Source organism: Panthera leo, chromosome A3 (assembly GCF_018350215.1).
Source record: "Panthera leo isolate Ple1 chromosome A3, P.leo_Ple1_pat1.1, whole genome shotgun sequence".
Taxonomy (NCBI): Eukaryota; Metazoa; Chordata; class Mammalia; order Carnivora; family Felidae; genus Panthera; species Panthera leo.
In genome coordinates, this window is record NC_056681.1 from 132,236,076 (window position 1) to 132,250,278 (window position 14,203).

Here is a 14,203-nt window from a genome sequence, read left to right on the forward strand (position 1 = left end):
CGGTCAACCCCGCCGGGACCGGTCCTCTTGTATTTCCACGGGTATTTCTTGGCATTGGGCAGATATTGAACAGGCTGCACAGGATTTACAGACACAGTGACAGCTACGGGGACACCAGCGGGGCCCAGTTTACCAACGGCAGCTGCACCCGCTGAATCTACCTGGAGCCGAGTGTGGAGCGCCGCGGGCAGCCACGGGGGGCTCTCAGGGGCCAACAGACAACTCCAAGGATTCCGTTTATTTGATCATTTTAATACAGGAAATGCCAGACCAATCAACGGGAGGACAGCCCTTGCACAGACGCCTGTGTTCACTACGTGGACGGGAGGGTCTCCACAGCACGGGGGCACGCATGCATTTCCTTTGACACGGGCGGATGGAGAGCGCATAAATACCACAAGATAACCAGGTTCGGGGCCGGGCGCGGGGGGCGGGAGGGGAGACCACAGGCCACGAGGGAACCACGCTTCACAGGCCACGGAGGCATGAAATACGGGACCTACACGGGACATTGCACCTCACCACGGGCATAATTTATATATCAAAAGAAAGGAGGCCATAGTATGCTAACGTGCGAGCAGCTCTGATCGGAGGCCACGGACGAGCGAGGTGGAGCCATGCACGGGGGAGGGCTTGCCCGTCTCCTCTCCCTCCGTTCTTGTCCCCGGCTTTCCCACGGTCACCCGCGATCGCGAGATGGATGAGCCCGCCTTGTCTCCATCTTGGGAAGTCCCAGCAGTGTCCTCAGCCGCGTGCCCTGGGCTCCCTGGGGCGGGGAGGCACCCCGGAATCGAGAACTATGAGCCCCGCGTGTAAACACCTGCCCGGGCGGCGCCCTGGGGGCCGGGCCGGGGCAGGAGGAGGCCGGGGGGAGGGGGGAGGCGCAGCCGCCAGGCCGGGCAGGTGCCGCGTGTCGCCCGGGGCCCCGGCCGGGAGAGCAGGAGTGGTGGAGGAGAGGCATCCACTTTTGCAAGCAAAGCTGAAACGGCGAGGCAGAGCCTGTGTTTCTCTGCAACCTTCCGGACGCCGGGTCCCTCAGAACTGACTGGCGCTGCTGGGGTCACACTGTAACAAGCGGACGATGGAGGGGTCGCTCTTGGCACCTTTAATGAACTCTTCCAGGGACAGTTTGCCTGTGGGACGGCAGAGAGGAGATACGGGGAGGGGGTGAGCCAGTGCCCGGTGCCCCTCGCGCTTCCAGAGGTCACGGAGACGGCTCCCGGGTCCGGGACGCCCCCTCCGGTCTAAGTCTCGCACCTTCTCGAAGCGGGGCCCAAGGGAGGCTCCGCTCCCTTCGCAGGCGCTCCTGGAAACTCCCGTTTTGCTGTCACCGCTCGCTGCAAAGCACGGGGCAGCTTAAGGGGCATATCCAGTAAGACGGGAGCTGTGGCTTGTGGGGCAATTTAAATCCTTTTAGCAGTCACCCCAGGCTTTACGTAAGCAAGCCGTGAGCTGTGCAGAAAGAACACGGTCTCCGCCTCTCACCCATAACTACTTCAGAGCCGAGGGGAGCGCGGCTGGGTGGGTGGGTGGGTGGAGGGCAGCCGGGCGTCCCCGGGCACTGCCCGGCCTCCGCTTGGCTGGCAGACCGGCTGGTTGCTGCTGTACTGTCACCCTTTGGGGTGGGGGACTCGAGGAGACCCGCCTTGCCGAGCGTCCAGCCGGCCCTCCCCCACCCTCTGTCCCTCCCGCACCGCCGAACCTGCCACTGTTGGGACGAAGAGATAGGAACGTGGGTTTGACAACCTCAGTGAGTTCCGGAGAAACCGTGACCCACACGGTCACTGCCCCCCTCTCCCAGGACGCACACGGGCAAGGACGTCGGGGGGAAGCTGGCTGTGCTCTGCCGGCTGATGCTTGGGCAGTCTGCGGCTGTGAGGCCGTGATATGTACCCCGCAAGACAGCAGTAAAGGGAGTAAGGAGACGTGGCCCGTGCCATGCCACCACGGGCAGGGATCTCCAGCCCCGACCTGACCCAGAGGACACACTCCGCGAGCGGCTTCCAGGAAGCCAAGTGAGGGGTCCGGAGGCGAGGATCCAGCCTCCCAGGCCGAGACCACCTGCCAGCCCCCTGCCGGAGAGGAACACCCCCTCTTGCGGGTCCCCAGTAGGGGGCAGGCAGACAGGCCCCTTGGGGAGACTAACCAGCCTCTAGGCTCCAGGCTGGGCTGGGAGGCACCCCCTTCAGAGGAGGAGAAACCGTCCAGGACCCTCTGCTTACATGGAGGACGACTGTGTTTTCTTACTCTCCTGATGGCTGGTGGGGACTTTTACCGGCCACTCCCCCACCATCTGATGGCTCCGGGGTGGGGGTGGGGGGGCGGGGAAGCTTCTAAAAGCACAGCCCCTTCCTCCTGGCAGACAGCAGGGCGGGTGAGGGGCTGAGGGGAGCCCTCGGGGGCTCTGGGGGTTCCTGAGCATGATCTGCGTCTCTGGGTCCGTCCGGCAGTGGTCGGGGTGCCCCCGGCACGCGGCCAGTCTCCGTTCACACGTATGGCTGGGCGGGGGGTGTGGACAAGACAGGGTGGTGCTGGAGAAAACCCGTGGGCACCACTGACCCCCGGGGTGGCCGGAAAATAAGACAGAGTGCAGGGCCCCCCAGCTCAAGGGCTGGGCACCCCTGCTTTCGCCCTGATCCCTCCAACACCCACTCTTCCTTCCCTCCCCAGGCCCCAGGGACAGACGGACAGGGGCTCACAGAGGTGCCCGGCCCCACGGTGCACGGACTCAGGTTCACCAACAAGCAGGGAAGGCGCACGGTGCGGGCCCAGCTGGGCCTGGAACGGGTGCGTGGGTCCCGGCAGGGGAGAGGGGCCCAAGGGCGACACTAAGAGCTTCCTGGGCATCGTCCCATTGAATCTCACCGCCGCCCGAGCCTGAATTTATCAACCCCATTTCCCAGAGGAGAAAACCAAGGCTCGGGCGAGCCAAGACTCCGTGCAGGTCTGTGGGCATCTGGAGCCTGTGCCTTGCTACCCTGGAGGGTGAAAGACGGGTTTTAAGGGAGCCCAAGGGCAATGCCAGACACAAGGCAGTCTTGTTTGACACGTGGACGCGTTTGGGAAACTTCCCTTGCTGTCCGATGTGTCCAGGGTGCTCTCTGCCGCCTGCGGTCACACCGTAAACGTCATGCCTGGGCTGGCTCAGTCCTCGGACTCATGTGCCAAAAGCGCTTGAGAGTTTACCGAGCACTTCTTCACGCATTCACTGAATTCACTTCACGCATTTAACCTCCAGGATGACAGGGCCGGCAAGAGGCACGGACCCGCCCTTGCAGGGCTACCTCCCCCTGCATGGATCCTACCGAGCCTCAGTGCTGAGGCAGAGGACGACACACGGAGCATGTCCTCCGCGTACGGCCACCACCACTGCCCATCTGTCCCCACCAGTCCTGCTGCAGTATGGCCCCAGGGACCCTGCCACGGCTGTTGCAGGCCACGGGGCACCGGGGAGCCTGGCAGCACAGGATGACAGCAAAGCAAAGGTTTCCCACCATCCGGGCCCCTTGATGCACCTGCCCCCCGGGTGCCTCCCCCTCCCTGGGACACGCCGATGGGGCTGACGGTCTCCCTCATTTTAGAAGTGAGGGCACTATGGCTCAGGGGCGGGGGACAGGACATGCCTTGAGGACAGAGCCAGGATGCAGGACCGGGTCTCTCTGACTCTGAATCCTGCCTCTTCCCTCAGTACAGCTGCACGAGGCCAGGGGTGGGCTGGGAGAGGCCCGGGAAGCCACAGAAGGGGCCAACCACATCTTTGCCCTCAGCCGCCCTGCACAGACACACGCGCACACACACACACACCCACTCCTTACCGTCATTGTTGGTGTCCATCTGCCGGAAGATCTTGTCCGTTCGTTTCTCCGGGGTGGACTCGTCCTCGGGCATTTTCATCACAGAGGACACCATCTTGTATATAGCCTGCAAAGAGACACGGGGAAGATGTGCTCGGAGATTCTGGAATGTTTCTGGGCAGATGGGGCCGGCGTGAGCTTCCACGCAGCTCACGGCAAGGCGCGAAGAGGTCGGGATGTAGCAGCCTTCGGGACCCTTCCTCAGCTTTCCAGAGGAACGTTTCTAGAATGTTCCACGGTGACTATCGCAGATGGCATGCTGAGCAAAGGAAGCCAGACCCATTTATGTGAAGTTCAAGGGCAGGCAAAACAACTCCACAGTGACAGGGGGCTGAGACTGGGGGGCTGTCTAGGGTGGGAGGTGGGACAGTGCCCGGGGAGGCCCCTGAGGGAGCCTTCCGGGGGGCTGGGAACTCACCTCTGTAACTCACCGAGGGTGGTGGGCACACAGACATATATGTACACGATCCACATGCCGCACAGAAAGCTGTGAGCATCTTACTGTGTGTCATACGTCAGTCTAGAACAGGAAAGATTTAGTCCCTGAAACCCATAGGGAGAAAACCAGCCCCAGAAAGGGGCAGCAGTGAGGTGACACGGGTCTCTTCAGAAGGATAGAAGACCTTCTCTTTAGAGCACTGCCATCCGCGGGCTCACCACCACCACGGGCCATCCCTGTGTGTCTCTGTCCCGGGGGCCCAGCCTGGACACGCGTCCCCGTGCCGTGGTGGGCACAGGCGTGCGTGTGGAGGGGCCACGAGGAGGCCAGCGACCATCAGAGTAACATGCAAGGAGGAAGGGGCTTCCGTGCAAGTGGCCTGACTGATACCCCCATTCCTGAAACAACAGACCAAGAACAGCAAAAGTCTGAGACTTATTATAACTTAAAAGCAGGGCATTAAAAACACAAAAACAAAACCCAAAAAAGAATGGTCCTGAGTGAGTTTTCCCATATGTATTATGTTCCCCTGCTCCTTGCCGCCTCTCTGTTTTCAGGGCAGGGGCAGGCCTGGCCTGGTCCCGTCTCCCACCAGCCTCATGGCCCAGGTGAGCTGTGCCACACGGGTGTGCATCTTCCTGAGACAGGACACCCTCCTGGGCCCGGGCCACCCCTCCTGCCCAAGTGCAGAGCCAAAGGCAGCACCAAGCGCCTCCAAGGACTTGGTAGGTAGGCTTCTGAAGGACTTAAAACAGCAGTCCATTCTGGGGCAGCTGGGAGGCTCAGCCGGTTAAGCATCCGACTTCGGCTCAGGTCAGGATCTCGAAGTTCATGGGTTCCATCCAGCCCCTCGTCGGGCCCTGTGCTGACAGCTCAGAGCCCGGAGCCTGCTTCGGATTCTGCGTCTCCCTCGCTCTCTGCCCCTCCCCTGCTCACACTCTGTCTCCCTCTCTCTCTCTCTCTCAAAAATAAATAAACATGAAAAAAAAATTTTTTTTTCTTAAATTCAAAACACCAGTCCGTTCTGAGAAAGATGGAGGGATGGGTATCCCACCTGGCAAGCTGAGGAGCTATGCGAGGGGACAGGGGAAGGGCATGCCTGGTTGCAAAAGGGCTGACGGGTAGGGCGGGATGAAGACATTCCGGGGAGACAGATTTCTTACTTCTCCCACCCCTTATAGCTACGGACCGGAAGCGACGAATGGACCACAGAGTTCCCCAAACCTGTGTCGATTTATTCTTTGTGAAGACCACCTATTTGAGAAATGGGTGAAGACCACCTGTTGAGAAACAGGCCACTCGTGGCCGGTTTGATGCTCTTTGCTCAAGACTTCGTTCCTGAGCTAAGAAGCTGCTTCCTTCCATGTAGAGGACGCCTCTTCTGGGGAATTCTAGAACCGGCTCCCCCAGGCTCCAGGAGAGGGGGCACAGGGGGGGCACCAGGAAGGAGCAGCTCCGGGGCCCCTCTGGCGAAGTGAACAAAACTTGGTTTCTTTCTGGAAAACAGCCTCACCTGCCAGAGCTCCTGACAGGCGCGAAGGTGAGGCGAGAAGGTCTCATGAAGAGGTGTTCCTCCTGCGTCTGACTTATTCCGGGGCCACTAACGCTTCCGTTCTGCTTTACAACTGCGCGTTCCCGGGGACATTACAAGCTGCCCGTTGCATTCTCGAATACGGGGATTCGAAAAGGTCTCCTAGCAGGCGCCTTCCGCAAGTATCAAGGGACCCCTGAATTGTAATTTTCAGCTCTGTTCTTTCTTAGGGCATCACCTCTCCGAGGCTCAGATTTTGTGAAATGCAGAGAAGGGCGCTGGCGCACAGGGTCGTGAAGAAACAGATCAGAGCCCTTAGGCCCCGGGCCTGACGCATACAAGCAACTGATCGAGAAACCCGGGCTCTTATCATTCCTATTGCAAGGCCCCGCAGGGTTAGGTGACAGCCGGGCACCTTCAAAAGCGCACGGTGCAGGGTGGGGGAGGGGGCGCCCCGGCCGAGAATGACCCGACGCCGCGGCGACCGCCACACGCGTGGGGGCGGGCCCGGCGTGGCGCGGAGCCGTACCTGCACGATCTCCAGCATCTCGCTGCGGCTGATGTAGCCGTTGCCGTCCAGGTCGTACATGCTGAAGGCCCACTTGAGCTTCTGCTCCAGCTTGCCCCGCGAGGTGACGCTCAGCGCGATGATGAACTCCCGGAAGTCGATGGTGCCGTCCCCGTTGGTGTCGAAGGTGCGGAAGACGTGCTCGGCGAACTTGGAGGCGTCGCCGTAGGGGAAGAAGTTGGCGTAGATCTTCTTGAACTCGTCCACGGTCAGGTGGCCGGTGGGGCAGTCCTTGAGGAAGCCCTTGTACCACTCCTGCAGCTCGTGGTCGGTGAACTCCGTGTTCTCACGCAGGTCCTGCAGCACCTCGGGCCGCAGCTTGCTGTTCTGTTTGCCCATGGTGGCCGGCGGCTACACCTGCAAGACAGGGCCATCAGCCGGGGGCACCCGGGGCCCGTCCCCGCCACCCCCCCCGCCCGCCGCCTGCAGCCATCGTGGGGCGGCCGAGAAACTCCCCCTGCGTGTCGCGCCCGGAGGGCTGGAGACGCCACCGCCGTGCGTGGGAGGTCTCCGCCCGTCTAGGACACCCTGCAGGAAGGTGGACCCTGAGTCCCGCACCCCTGGCAAAGCCGAGCTGCCCCATGCTTGCAGCGAAAGACACATTCTGACTTCCGGAATGTGGAAATGACTGTGTGTGTGTGTGTGTGTGTGTGTGTGTGTGTGTGTGTGTGTAGGGGGGGATCGCAACTTAAAATCAGCGGAATGAGGTGCCTATCAGGTGTCCACTGGGTCTGTACAAGAGTTGAGGATTCAGTCCTCACCCTCCTGACGAAGGTCCTGCCACGTGGAGCGCACCCCCGGACCCCGGGGTCTGAATAGTTCTTTCTTTCCTCTCTCAGGCACCACCTTCCGGCTTTCCCCTCAGAACAGGTGTCCAGAAACTTTTCAGGAGTCCCCTCTCTGTTTTGCCTCTGAGAAACTCCCGGGGGCGGGGGGCGGGGTGGAACTAGAAGGGGCCCGGGACAGTCCTCGATTCTCAAATGCCACCCGTAAGCGACCAGGCACCCGTGGGAGCACAGAACCTGCTCCCTCCAGCGGTTTCCCACCCAGCTTGCACAGAAGACCGGTCCTGGGGTGGTGTCACTATTAGACACGGACACAGCTGTCACCTCACGGCCTCATTTTATTTGCTGCCTCTGGCAGTAACACATGAACATGGCTTTGTCATTTTTCGAGCACGAAGGAAAACACAGTGAGAGGAAGATGTCTTCTGCCCCAGTCCCAGAGGGGACCACTCTGAACGGCTTGTGTGTTTGTAAGCTCTGAACAGTATGCACCGAATCCCCATCAGGAAGGGGAACAGATGTGGTTCATCTCGTCTCCCCGGCATTTCCTCCTTCGTCCCCTCCTGGGCTTTATTGGTTTTATGACACATATCCCTGTTTTTACTTGTTATCTTTATAACTCTAAATTATACACTTCAAGTTCCCTTCCTAACTCCTATGGAGGGCGGTTTGGCAATGTCTTTCAAAATTGCAAACGTCCAGCTATCCCATTTTGAGGAACGTCGCTAAAGACACTTCGACCTGTGCGAACAGCCCGTGCACGCTGCTGCTTCCTGAGCCGCTGTCTGTAATAATAACGCAGGCCTCCGTCATCACGTACCGAGAAGCAGCGATCAAGACGCATTAAAAAACAATTTTTTTTAATGTTTATTTATTTTTGAAACAGAGAGAGACAGGGAGTGAGCGGGGCAAGGGGCAGAGAGAGAGGGAGACACAGAATCCAAAGCAGGCTCCAGGCTCCGAGCTGTCAGCCCAGAGCCCGACGTGGGCTCGAATTCACAAACCATGAGATCGTGACCTGAGCCGAAGTCGGACGCTTAACTGACTGAGCTGCCCAGGCGCCCCTCAAGATGCATTTTTAAGTGAAAGGAGAAAGTTCAGAGCAGCTACGTAGTTTGCTACCATTTGTGAAAAAAGAAAACACTATTTGTGTGCATATTTCTGTGTCTGGAAGGACCTATTTAGGACATAACACTGGCCAGAGAGAGAGACGGCTGACGGCCAAGAGCCGGACGGGGAGTTTTTACCGTAAATCCTTTTGCAGAAATTTTAAAATGCCAAACTCTGTGTATGTATTTTCTATCCGAAAGCTAAATATACAAAAATAAAAATAACCAAACCTCTATTTCTTGGTCAAGCACCTTGACTCTTGGTTCTCTCTCCATAAGATCAAGCTGTCAGTCCCGCCGCTCCTTCCTTCCTTATCAGCTTCTGTCGTGGGCACTGGTATTTTGACAGAGTCAGGGTTTACAGTCTCTTTCTGTTTTCTTACCTATAGGTTGGCCCTAAACAGTGGACACCAGCAAGTGCCTGAGTAAGTTGGCTGTCAGCTTCCTGGTTAGGAGAGGCAATGTCAAGGGCAGGACCAAGGCAGGGGGATCTGCTTCTGCCCCACCCGAGTCCACCATGAGGTCACCTCGCCAACTGCAGTGTGTTCTAGAACGAGGCCACAGGGTCCAGATGGGGGATCTCCCGTGCCTCCACTGGCCAGCTCTCTGAGCCACCCCAGGGACTGGGGTGGCGTGGGCCTCCTAGCACGCTCTGGGAGGCCCCCCAAAAGTTCGGGTGCTAACATATAGCTGATTCAACTTCCGGTCCTTTTGGAAATTCAGATGCTTTCCACGACCACTGTGGTTGCTACGTTAAAAAAAAAAACAAAAAAGTGAAAATCGAAACATCAGACACCAAAATGTCTGGCAGAAGAAGACAGACAATCAAGACACCCGTTAACATCTCTGTCCTGTTGGAAAAAGCTCTAAGCCAGCTTTGGAGATGTGGGCTCCCTCTGGATTCTGCGTTTTTTACGATCGCCCTTGGGGCCCCAGCCAGACGAGCTCCTGGGTCCTTCCACGTGTCACCCTGGAGGGCCTGATGACGGCACACCAGGATGGCTCTGTGCCCAGAGAGCCCTGCCGGGCGGGCAGGGCCCCGTGCCCCAGAACTGTGAGCGCAGGATGCCCGGGACGGCTCAGCGTGGCAGGTCTGTCTCCTCAGGCGCCCTCACGTTATGGTTGACTCCCCCAACAAAACAAACAAACAAACCAAAAAAGATATTGAGGTTTTAAGCCCTAGGACCTGTGAATATAACATTATTTGGAAACGGGGATGTAGGAAGTTAGGATGAGGTTATTGGGGTGTCCTTAGAAAAAGGTGACAGTTGGGTACAGACAGTACAGAAGGAAGCCACGTGGAGAAGACAGAGCCATCCACAAGCCCAGGAACACCGGAGGTTTCCAGAAGCCAGAACAGATGCTTCCCTACAGCCTTCAGAGGCCCCTGCCCACACCTTGACTCCCAGCCTCCAGGGCTGTGAGGGAATACGTTCCTGCTGTTTAAGCTGCCTGGTCTGTGGGACCTTGTTAGGGCAGCCTGAGCTGACAGACACCAGGGGGGGCGCGCATGTGCATGGCTCTGCTGGGTCAGGCGCCCCTCAGCCCCACAGATGAAGCCCCTTGCCCACCAGACCCAAGGATGGGAGCTGAGGGCACAGGAGAAGCCGCCTGGGCCTCGGGCCAGGTGCCCATCCTTCTCTGCCCATCCACGGGCTCGCCTGGCACTCCAAGGCGGGGACCAGATCCAGGCAGCCCCGGGTGTGACCCCGACACCCGTCCCCTGAGGCTGGTCCCCTCACTGAGGCGCCTCTTGCCCACGCCAGCCTCCTGGGTGCCGTGTTCTCGCACACGCACGTGCACACACACGGGGGGAACTCGAGTCCGGGAGGCCCCTGGTGCCGCGTGGGGCCCCCCGAGGGTGACTCTGATGAAGCTACACTAGCCACCGAGCGGGCAAACCAGGCAGCAGGCAGGGCCCTCGGAGCTCAGAGCCGTGGACGCCCTCTGTGCTGTCCCCAGCGAATTCTCCCTGCTCCCGTCAGGATCCCTTTAGTAACCTGCTCACCGCACGCCTGCCTCTGTCCGTTCTGTTTGTTTTTTTAATTAAAAAAAATTTTTTTTAACGTTTATTTATTTTTGAGACAGAGAGAGACAGGGCATGAAGGGGGGAGGGTCAGAGAGAGAGAGGGAGACCCAGAATCCGAAGCAGGCTCCGGGCTCCGAGCTGTCGGCACAGAGCCCGACGCGGGGCTCGAACCCACAGACCGCGAGATCGTGACCTGAGCCAAAGTCGGCCGCTTAACCGACTGAGCCGCCCAGGCGCCCCTGTCCATTCTGTTTAAACAGCCTCCCGGCCTCCTCCATATCCTGTCACTCAGGACTTCTGAACGGCAAACTCTGGACTGCAGAACTTTTAGGCCGGTGGCCCGGCAGGTCGCCTGCGACTCCCAGGGTGGGGTGACTCACTGTGTGGCTTCTCCAAGGCAGCCCCACCTCTCTGTGTCTGCAGAGCAAGGAGGTGGGTGACGGGCCTCGGAGCAGCACCCGACCCAGGGCTCCCAGCCGTGACCTACCCCCCCCCCCCCCCACCCCGGCCAAGACTTCACACACTTCCGGCCCGGTGTTACCTGTGCTTGAAAAAGGGCTCATCTTCCATTTCCCTCATCAGTTCAGCTGCTGTTAAACCCTCAGCTTTTCCATGCTCCTCGTAAACTGGGGAGGTCTCCCGGCCAGCGTCCGGAGGGTGGAGAACACGGGCCTCCCCCCCAACGCGCACAGCGGGCGGCACCTCGGGTGGCTTCGTCTGCACCTGCTTCCCTCGCTTCCCCCGCCCCTGACATCCTCACGGGGGACGGCGTAATGCGGTGTGTGGCCAGGGAGGACCAGCGCGAGCAGGACGGGACAGCCGCTGCTCTAGACCCGTGTGACCCGAATTCACCTGGGAATGTGACTGTATTCCGAGACCGGGCCTTTAAGAGATAATTAAGGTAAAATGAGGTCACTGGGGTGCGTCCTAATCCAATCTGCCCGGTGTCCTTAGAAGAGGGGCTTGGGACACAGACGGAGGGAAGGCCGCGTGAGGTCACAGCAAGACAGCCGTCTCCAACCCAAGGGGAGGCCTCGGAAGGAACCGAACCTGCTGACGCCTTGATCTCAGACCTCTGGCCTCTGGGGCCGTGAGAAAATCAATTCCTGCTCTTGAAGCTGCCCGGTCCTTGTTACTTTGTTGCGAAAGCCCTGGGACACTAAGACAGCTGTCCCTGGGCACTGACCTGAGCAACAACAGTGGGGCAGAAGCCCGTGCCGGGCACCGTGCGGTTCCCCCAACCTCACTCCTGAGCACCAGCAGCAGGGACAGCCAGAAGGTCCATGGACTGTGGGACAATTGGCTTACTGTCAGGCCCTTCGCGTAGATCAGTCCCACCTTACCAGCGGGGAACCAGCCCTAGAGGCCCGGGAGGCGAAGGCAGCACTCGGCTCAGGCCCCACATCTTGCTGAGGGCAGCCCGGGGGAGGTGGGTCCACGTGGCCCCGCAGGGCAACACGGTCACAAACAGCCACCTTGGGTCGTTAATGGCACATCCTTTGCCCTGATTAGCAACCCTGCCCTTTTCACCAGGGAAACAAGCGGGCTTCTGTGAAGTGCTAGGCTCTGAGGGCTCAGGATCGGTCCCTTTAGGACCCACTCACCTCCCTGAACACCAAATCGCCCCTCCGAACAATGCTATCAGTTTGCCTCAGAACGCGTGTGTGATGTATACACTCACAGACCCCACAGAAATGCCAAATTCCTCGCACCTCCTCTGCCCGAGGTAACAGGTGTTTATGGAAAGGAAGGTACCAGATCCGGGAGAGGGACGAGGCCGGTCAACCCAAAGCTAGAAGGTCACAGGCAGAGGGCACGGTGATGTGCCTGGGGAGCAACTTCGTGCTTGGCCAGACCCTTCCCCAGTGTGTCACCTTCGGGTGACACACAAGACTGAGAATCCAGACTCCCAGCCCCTCCCTCTCCGTGGGCTTCCTGAGTATCACGACAGTGTGGTGTGAGGGGGCCTCCTTCCAGGACTAGGGCTCCTTCCCGCTCTGATAGTCTAAGACCCCTGGGTCTAGAGGTCCAGGCCGAAGATTCCTATGCCTGGAGCTGAGGTAGGGAAGGCTCTCCTCCCAAGAGGTGACCCTCTCTGAAGAAAGGCATCGAGTCCTGGAAGGTGGTACAGGATTCCCTGGAAGAATCTGGAAACGTATGGTCTACAGATCTGTGTGCCTCACCACACCCCACACCGTGTCCTGAGCCATTTAATTGTGGGGATGCTTGCCCACACGTGTCCACCAGCCGGTGCTCTGCTCCCCCAAATCCCAAGCCCAGGAGTGCAGGCCGCCCCGGCTCTCAGCCTGTTCTCGGGGCCTGGTGCCAGGCTGGGTGCACGGGGGGGTGGTGTGCGTGCGGTCTGTTCCAGCCCATCCGGCCCTCTGAATGTGCACCCTGGTTCTCAGCGCTCTGGGCTGCTTATGGCACAGGCACCTATGGATGGGGCACAAGATGTAACGTGACGGGGCGGGGGGGAAGCTCCAGGGAGGAATCACTCCTTTTCCATGGAGGGGACAAGACAGTTTGCCTAGGAAGACAGCATGAGGAATCAAAACTTAGGCCACCTCGGGGCACCTGCGTGGCTCAGTCAGTTAAGCGGCCGACTCTTGATTTCGGCTCAGGTCATGACCTGACGGTTCGTGAGTTCAAGCCCCGTATCGGGCTCTGCACTCACAGCGAGGAACCTGCTTTGGATCCTCTGTCTCCTTCTCTCTGCCCTTCCCCTGCTTGCATTCTCCTCTCTCTCTCTCAAAAATAAATAAATGTAAACAAACAAACTCAGGCCACCTCTAGGGAGCACACACCAGACACTAGGGCACTGGGAAGGTGGGGTTCATGCTTGGCCAGGCCGGGAGAAGGCAACGTCATCTCCGTCTTAGAGACAAAGAAGTGAGGCTTCCACGGGGCACGTGCTTGTCTGTGACCTTCCCCTTTCATTGCCCAGGTCCATGGGCGGTGGAGGCCGCCACGGTGCCCCCAGCTGGCATCCACTCCGCCATGAAGTAAGCCCATGAATACGAAATAAATCTCCCCGTGCACTGCCAGTCCCTCACTGGACCGGCTCACATGTGCTTACCAAAGACTCGGATGAAACGGTTAATACCAAGAGCCTCATTTTAGCTCTCTCCTGGAGGCTCTCAGCCCAAAGCAAGCGGCCTCGCAGGGACCAGGGACAGCGGAACCCTGCATGCACGGTGACCTCTCTCTTACTAATTAAGCCAAGGCACCAACCTTATTGACGACTGGCCGGCTGGAAAGACAGACGACAAAAAGCCAGCGTTTCTGCAAAGACAAAGCCATCACCCCCATTTCCCAGCAGCAACGTCCCCTCCCTCCCCCGGCCCCGGTGGCCAGGCAAACAAACACCCAACCCTCATCGGTAGACCAGAAAATCTCACTCTCCTCTCCACTGACGGATGGGGCGAAGAACGGACGTGCCAGGAAGGGTGATCAATTTGGGATCAGAGCCACCTCTCACTTGGCTTGAAAAGCCTCGTGGCCACGCAGGGCTTGGATCAGACAGGCAACGGCCTTTCGAGCATGTCAAAGATGACATTTTAATTCACAGTAATGAAGGAACGGGGAGGGGGTTAATGTAGCGCTTACGCCCATCTCTCTGGCTCTCGGTGACTCTGTTATTGTTTTTAATGTGCTAAATTAAAAAAAAAAAAAAAGCACGCATGTAGCTGGAGAACCCTAGGAAAATATTTAACCCCAAGTAGGTCCTGCCAGCAAATTAAAGCCTTTTTAATGGCAGAGTTCTACCAACCGCCTGGTGAGGCTCTTGGGAACCAAGGGCTCGAATGTGCCATTAATCACAGCTCCACGCTGGCTGGTGGCGTGGGTCACATTTCATCCATTGCTTTAAAATGCTTTCAAGTGAGA

At 58.7% G+C, this 14,203-nt stretch overlaps 1 protein-coding gene across 3 annotated transcripts in view; it reads right to left on the reverse strand.

Moving 5' to 3' along the window:
* Positions 1-223: 223 nt before the first annotated feature.
* HPCAL1 (hippocalcin like 1) overlaps positions 224-14,203 on the reverse strand; it is a 104,364-nt gene continuing 90,384 nt past the window's right edge. For all 3 annotated transcript variants that reach the window (XM_042933690.1, XM_042933692.1, XM_042933691.1), the window contains 3 exons: positions 6,354-6,749; positions 3,816-3,921; positions 224-1,133 (listed from right to left, as the gene is read on the reverse strand). In XM_042933690.1, coding sequence (XP_042789624.1) covers positions 1,036-1,133; positions 3,816-3,921; positions 6,354-6,731 — 582 coding nt within the window. In that variant the 5' untranslated portion in view covers positions 6,732-6,749 and the 3' untranslated portion in view covers positions 224-1,035. The remainder of the gene's footprint in view (positions 1,134-3,815; positions 3,922-6,353; positions 6,750-14,203) is intronic.